The sequence below is a fragment of the Drosophila sechellia genome, chromosome 3L (assembly GCF_004382195.2).
Source record: "Drosophila sechellia strain sech25 chromosome 3L, ASM438219v1, whole genome shotgun sequence".
NCBI lineage: Eukaryota > Metazoa > Arthropoda > Insecta > Diptera > Drosophilidae > Drosophila > Drosophila sechellia.
This window is the reverse complement of record NC_045951.1, coordinates 26,150,387-26,157,308: the sequence shown is the minus strand read 5'-3', so window position 1 is coordinate 26,157,308 and position 6,922 is coordinate 26,150,387. Positions and strand designations below refer to the sequence as shown.

Here is a 6,922-nt window from a genome sequence, read left to right as displayed (position 1 = left end):
ATGACAAATATTCTAATATAAAGTAATTTTTGAAATTTATTTTGTAATATTATGTACATATTACTATTACTATTTCTAAGCTATATTTAAAAATGTATAACATTAAGGCAATGCCAAACAAGAATTTTTCACATGGTGCCAATTGATCAAAAATAATATATATTTGAAGTATAAGAATTTCTAAGTTGAAGGGCATATTTTGTCAAATTTACACTGCATGAGCATATGTGTGCACATATACAGTTGTCTGCTATCACTGTATGCGTAGGAAAGAGCTGTTCGTTGTACCGCTCACTCGCTCTCGAACAAAAACTCGAGAGCCACGCCGAAAAAACCGTGTGACAAAACATCGTATGGCGTTACGCATCTTGTTATACTAGAGTCTTTGGCTGGACTCCATCTACAATAGAATGATCTGATTGTTTTTAATCTAGAACAAGTGCACTTAGTCAACAAGTCCAATTTTAATTCGGACCACTGTGCAAAAACACAATTACAGAAATTTAAAAGATTTCGTTAGTTTTTATAATACTAATTCTCATGCTTTTGCAGCCATCTAACAAGAACATTTCGTTTTCTTGCTCTTTATGCAGTCTTTTTGTTAATTATGCATACAAATTTTTCATAGATGAGCATGCCACTATTCTTCGGGTGGGGGAATTCACCAAGTGGTTATTTGTGGGACAATGCCGACGTCTGGTGAAGATAGTTGGCACTGCAATTAGTCGGTTAGCAGACCACTTTTCAAAAAATTTAGCTTGTCGGCCCGCGTGCCTGGTCCGCGCGTCTTACAACCCCTCGCGTTCTCAATTACACCTATTAATTCAGTTTTCACTTTTATTCGGCCCTTAGGACCCTTGGCGCTCCGCCCGCCGCATCTTGAGGCGGTACCGTTGGCCGTCGATGAATAGCAACTTGGTACAGCGTCCTCACGCTCTCTGGTTCTCGGCCTCCTCGACCACTCGGGTCGGCCACTCCTCCTCCGGCACCTCCCTCCACTGTTCGTTCAGCGACGTCCTTCTGCCACTGCCACTGCGGCCACCCATCTCGATAGTGCGCACCTGTCTGCTCAACGTTCGCCTGTTCCACCTCCGGTTTGTTGCCTCTCATTCCCCAGCCCGTTCTTGCGTCGCTTGTCGCACGCTGCAGTTGGCCATCCTGGCCCTCGCCACTCGTACGACCTCTTCCCCCTCTGACGACATCACCGGGATGACCGTCTCTCTCCCCCTCTGCGCTCACGGATGAAAGGGTGACTACCTCGTTTGCTTCTGGTGGCTTCTCCGCCGGCTCCTCGTCTGACAGTTCCACATCCGAGATCTCCTTCGGATTCTCTGCTCTTACCAGGGAAAAGGATCGCAACGGTGGATTCCAGGATCTGGAATGCAGGAATAGCGACCGGGGCTGTTCCTTGATACCGGTCTCCCGCACCACGCGGTTGTTTTTGTTGACGCCTACTGTCATGCCGAGTTCTTGTTTTTGCGAACGCGAGATTTCATCATTTTTCTGGGATATAGAAAGATATTGGGGAATAAAATGAGAAAAAATATAAAAATTAGGGCGTTGGGAAATCTGTAAAAGTTTACAAAACTAATAAAATTATAATATTTTGAAAAATGGTACTTTGGGCGTGGCAGTTTTGGGCGGTCTTAGGACAAAAAGTTTTTTGGCGATTGATAGAAATTTACGAGACTAATAAAATTATGAAAAAATATCAACAAATGATTCATAAATGTGGGCGTCGCAGTTTTGGCTGGTTTCGGGCCTTAGTGTGCGTGGCAAAAATTTCTTGGCAAGTCCATAGAAATTTACAAGACTAATAAAAAAATTAAAAAATATCATTTTTAAAAAGTGTGGGTGTTTGTGGGCGTTAGAGTAGGCGTGTCAACATAGGTAAAAAAATCGTGTGTTGCTTCTTTGTCTCTAGAATCTATATGCTGAACCTCAACTCTCTTGTTTTTATTGTTCCTGAGATTTCGAAGTTCATACGGACAGACGAACATGGCTAGATCGACTCGGCTATTGATCCTGATCAGGAATATACTTTATAATATATACTTTATATAGTCGGAAACGCTTCCTACTGCCTGTTACATACTTTTCAATAAATCTGGTATACCCTTTTACTCAGTGACTTGCATGAATTGATTGACGACGGACGTGTTTTCGATTCGCTCGTGTTCAGACTGCGAATAACTATATTTTCCTAAAAAGCCTCTAGTTTGAAAATTATTTGCAATTAATTATTGCAAATTTTCCATTCCGGAAAGCACTTGTTGCGAGGCGAGCTTTTGGGTCAGCTTTTGAAGAGCTGCGCTACCAGCAAACTGCTTATTGGTGGTTGTCACTGCTACGGACTGTGCCTTGGGACGGTTCAGTGCTGCCAGACCGGTGGATTTGATCGACGGAAGGAGGAGCCACCATCGGAGTAAGTCCGTTGGAGAACGACAGCAGCGCGAGTACCTTGACCGCCAGCAGTGCCTCGAAGAAGTCCAGACGAGCGCCAACGCAGGAGGAGGTACTTGGTGCCAAAAGTCTTGCTCTGGCGGCCACCGACTCCCCCCATGATGCCCCCGTACACGCTGCTCCCGCTACCACCACCGACCCTGCATAGGCCCTGGAAGCCAGACCTGCTGATCCCGCCCCTGGGTCCGCAAGGAGGTCGCCCCTGCCCTCGGTGTGCGTGTACACGCGATGCATGGTGGAGACGTCATCCGCACACCATCGATAAGCGAGATGAAGAAGGTCGTCGCAAACAAGAAGTTTGCCGAGGTTGGTCTCAAAGTTCAGCTGAACAAGAGCCAACGACCCAAACCGATTTGTGTAAACCTTTTTAGGATAAAAATGGTCAACTTTCATATTTCTGGCGCAACGTAATTTCGTTGTCTCTCGAAAGCCTATCAATTGTGCCAACCATTAGTCAATGAATTGGGCAAGTGAGTATAGAAATAATAAAGTCGAATACGATAGTGACGACGGGCGGGTTTTAGAAATACAAGGCTTTCACCCTGCGACAAATAACACTACAGGCATGGACACTGTCCAGTTACAGTCAATAATATCTGGATCCGTTAGCCAGACCTTAGCTCAGAAAGAAGCTAGGCCGACACACACTTTCCGAACACAATTAAATGAGTTTAAATAACAGATGGCTTGTGTGTGGCTTAAAAGCTTACACAAGAATAACTGTAGGCCTAAACATTTGATGTGACGTGAAGCTTGACAGTGTAAAGACCAAAGCGTTTATTTCAATTTTGTAAATGGCATTTTAAACAGTGAGGGTTGCATGTGTAAGTGTATGTGTCTGTCAATAGCAAAAAAAAAAAGTCTTCTACTCAACATTGACTAAAAATATAAGTTGCCTTTCAATAGAAATTATTTGATAATGACTTTTAAAGGCGACTTAAAGTGAGTCCACCGGAGTCCATCAATGAAATGTACCGCATGCTGTGGCTTATTTATTTCTTGTTTAGATAATTGTAATTGCAAATTGCCCTTTTTTCGATTTTGGGAGAAATTTTAGTTTTTAGGACATAACCTATTTTTAACCTGGGGAATAAGAATAAGCGTGTGGTTATAGATTTTAGGAAACTTAACGAAAAACCCATCGCTGACAACTACCCAATGCCGAATATTTCCATGATATTGGTAAATTTAGGTAAAGCCAAATACTTTACAACGCTATCTTTAAAGTCCGGCTATCACCAGATATATTTGTGCGAACATGACCGCGAGAAGACCTCTTTCTCGGTAAATGGCAAAAAATATAAGATTTGTCGATTACCATTTGGTCCTACGAGAACAAATTGGCAAATCGTGCTTCGTTTACGTAGCACATGGTAAAAGCCATAAAGGAATACCCAGAACCGACAAATCTATATGAGCATTGGCAATTTTTAGGTCTAGCCAGTTACTATGGTGGTACAAGAACCGACCCAGAAAAGGTAAAAGCCATAAAGGAATACCCAGAACCGAAAAATCTATATGATCTTTAATCATTTTTAGGTCTAGCCTGTTACTATCGATGTTTCGTTAATGACTTTGTGGCAATCGCAAGGCCCCTGCCGAGCTTGTTGAAAGGAGAAAATGGCTCTTTCAACAAACACATTTAAAGGAAAACTCCCATTGAATTCCGTGACTTGCAGAGAAATGAGTTCGAGAGGAAGAGAAATGTCTTGGCTTCCGAAAATGTAATTCTCAGATACCCTGCCATTCGATCTGACAACGGCTGCTTCCGCGAATGGTATAGGCGCGGTTCCATCGCAAGAGAAAATACCTACTACAATAATCTCTAGGCTTTAGGCAAGTTACAGCATTATCTGTACGGCACTCGCGAAATCGACATTTATACAGACAATTAGCCTTTGGCGTTTGTGAAATCCGATCGGAGTTTAAATCCGAAGATAAAAAGATGGAAAGCGTATATTGACGATCACAACGCAAAAACGTATTACAAGAAGTCGTGAACCCCGACGTTGTAAATGCTGTACTCTGCGACTTACCCATTCTGGCAAGCTTCAAATTGAATTAATTGAATTAATTGCGCATTTCTCATATTACGCTCAGCACCTTGCCAATTACATCCTAGTCGTAGACGGAGGTGTGCTTGTATTTGAACAACGTGACTACTTGATGCACTTGAGCAACCTATCCGAATTCAATAGTATGGTATTGAATAAAACAGGAGAGAACGCAATAGTCGAGTTCCCCGCCTATCAGATAGCCGTTACTCAGCTAGTCCAAATGTGTCTGAGAATTTTCAAAATTTTTGGATTATCGGTAGAAATTGGGGAAAAGAAATTGTTTTTTTTTTTTTTCAAATTAATGGGAGGGATAGCTTTAGGCGATTTGTAAGCGTCAGATGGCCAATCAATTGATTTAATCCAAAAAATTAAATTATTTCTGAAAACATTTTTCAAAAAGGCTTTTATGCAACTTGATAGAAATTTACCAGACTAATAAAAATATGAAAACTGTTTTCAGAAGTGTGGGCGTGGCAGTTTTGGGTGGTATGTAGGCATTAGAGGGGGCAAGGCAAAAAGTTTTTTTGACAAATCAATTAAAAATGTACAAGACTAATAAAAATATGAAAAAATATCAAAAAAAATTTTATAAGTGTGGGCGTGGCATTTTTGGGCGGTTTGTGGGCGTGGGAAGATGGGTCCACAGAGTTGCTCTGCGATAAGTAAGCGATTACATAATTTTATGATGATTCAAAAAAACTTAAAATAAGGAGTTGGAGTTCATGATAGGGTCTTATCGATATGTAACGTGATATGGCTATCATTTTGGGTGGCCCCCCTTTGGGAATCCTGTTGAGCGATCTGGCCGTTTGAATTATCCCGATTTTCTCCGGGATTACTCTTAAATTGTCCGGATTATATCGGATAGCCCAAGACGGGAGAGGATTATAATATATAATATATAAAATATGGCGACCATGATTGGATACAAATCATAGCTCAATCGCAGACATACCGATGCGCCCGCATGTCACCTCCTAGGCAATTTTCAATTAAATATCTGTGTGTGGAATTATTAAAAACAATGAGTTCAAAGGTTTAGTTTCACGTAAAGATATTTATTTTGTTTAAATTTTCCCTAGAATAACCAGTATGCCGACATAAAGGGCCCCCGGTAATATTATATTGGGAGTCGGGAAATAAATATTCTGTGGAGCATGTCTGCCGTTACCTCGCCTCCTTAAATTCAGCTATATTTTTTGAAAACTTACTTGTCCACTACACTAGGGAGTCACTATCTCCCCCGAGGCGAATCCGATGCCGCCGCTGAATTAGTTCCAAACCTTCGAATTGCCGATCGGTTCCTACGGGATCTTGACTCCCGTAGAATCCGTGGACGGTCTAAGGGCATCGACCGACACGATTGTTTACGAAGGCCGCCAAGAGCGGAAGCTAGGATATATTATTCAATTAGACTTAGTTCAACTTTGGGTCACGAAAAGCTGGTTAGCCTGACAGGGGAAACAACACACATCCACGTTTAGTTGCACGACCCTTCTGATCCCTTGGAGCTAGACAGGGTTACGTGGCCCTACGTACAGTATGTCAAGAAACTGTTTACAACCTGTGTAATAAGTTGAATATTTCACAATGTGAAAACAGTTTCTTGACATACTGTATGTAAATATGTCAACAGTTATGCAGTCTTAACAAGCACTGCCAATTGCGCGGCACTTTCCCGCCCATTTGCTTTGACCATTTAAAAAGCAGTTGACGATCTTAGGGTGAACGCTGCCTGATGAGATATCAAAACAAATAAAAGAATTATATTTATGCGTAATAAAACTAGAAAACATACCAGAATGTTTTAGTAAGTGTCTGTAGGGGAGATTGAGCCGTCCTAGTTGTCTGAAACGACACCGACGTGTGGAAAATGGGTAGGTATGGTAGTTTTTTTTAAATTATTTCGTTTGTTAACCTTTTTCTGCATATATGCTTGTTAGAGATCGTACGTAGAGTCCTGAGACGTCGATAGTTATCGATGTTTATGTTGCGAGCTTTGTGGTACGAGGAAAACTCTGCCCTCAGGCTTACGCCTGAGCTAGCGCCGCTGACACTAAGGAAGGAAAGCCCTTCGTCACAAATGTCAGTTAATGTCATAAACGGGAATGTCATTTGATGAAACCTTCCGTCATCCAAACGTTAAGCGTCATTTGTTTCAAACTATGGGATGTTTTGGCGTTATCGGTGATCACTAGTTATTAATTTATTGAGGAATGATGAGGAAATGTAAACACGTGTTAACACATAAGGTGTTTGGGTTGTATTAAATATTTTTTATTAAAAAAAAATTAATTTTTGAACGAAATATGAATTTATTGGCAAAAAATAGTTTTTTCGTTGTAAAGAAATATTACAATATATGTTTGTTTTTCTAAAGTTACGACAGGGCATTTACTATA

At 41.2% G+C, this 6,922-nt stretch overlaps 1 protein-coding gene across 6 annotated transcripts; it reads right to left on the bottom strand.

The window, feature by feature from the left end:
- Positions 1-823: 823 nt before the first annotated feature.
- LOC6620417 lies at positions 824-6,718 on the bottom strand. 6 transcript variants are annotated; one of them, XM_032717692.1, is made up of 4 exons: positions 6,439-6,706; positions 6,319-6,368; positions 5,732-6,251; positions 824-1,503 (listed from the first exon to the last, which is right to left on the bottom strand). In XM_032717692.1, exon 4 carries the CDS (start codon positions 1,459-1,461, stop codon positions 838-840), a length of 624 nt encoding a protein of 207 aa, XP_032573583.1. In that variant the 5' UTR covers positions 1,462-1,503; positions 5,732-6,251; positions 6,319-6,368; positions 6,439-6,706; the 3' UTR covers positions 824-837. The 6 variants fall into 6 exon arrangements, 5 of the variants coding, with proteins under 5 accessions (XP_032573583.1, XP_032573581.1, XP_032573585.1 ...); XM_032717690.1 differs by having other exon boundaries at positions 5,732-6,255; positions 6,439-6,703; XR_004361691.1 differs by lacking the exon at positions 824-1,503 and adding an exon at positions 5,550-5,668 and having other exon boundaries at positions 5,732-6,255; positions 6,439-6,677.
- Between the last annotated feature and the right edge of the window lie 204 nt (positions 6,719-6,922).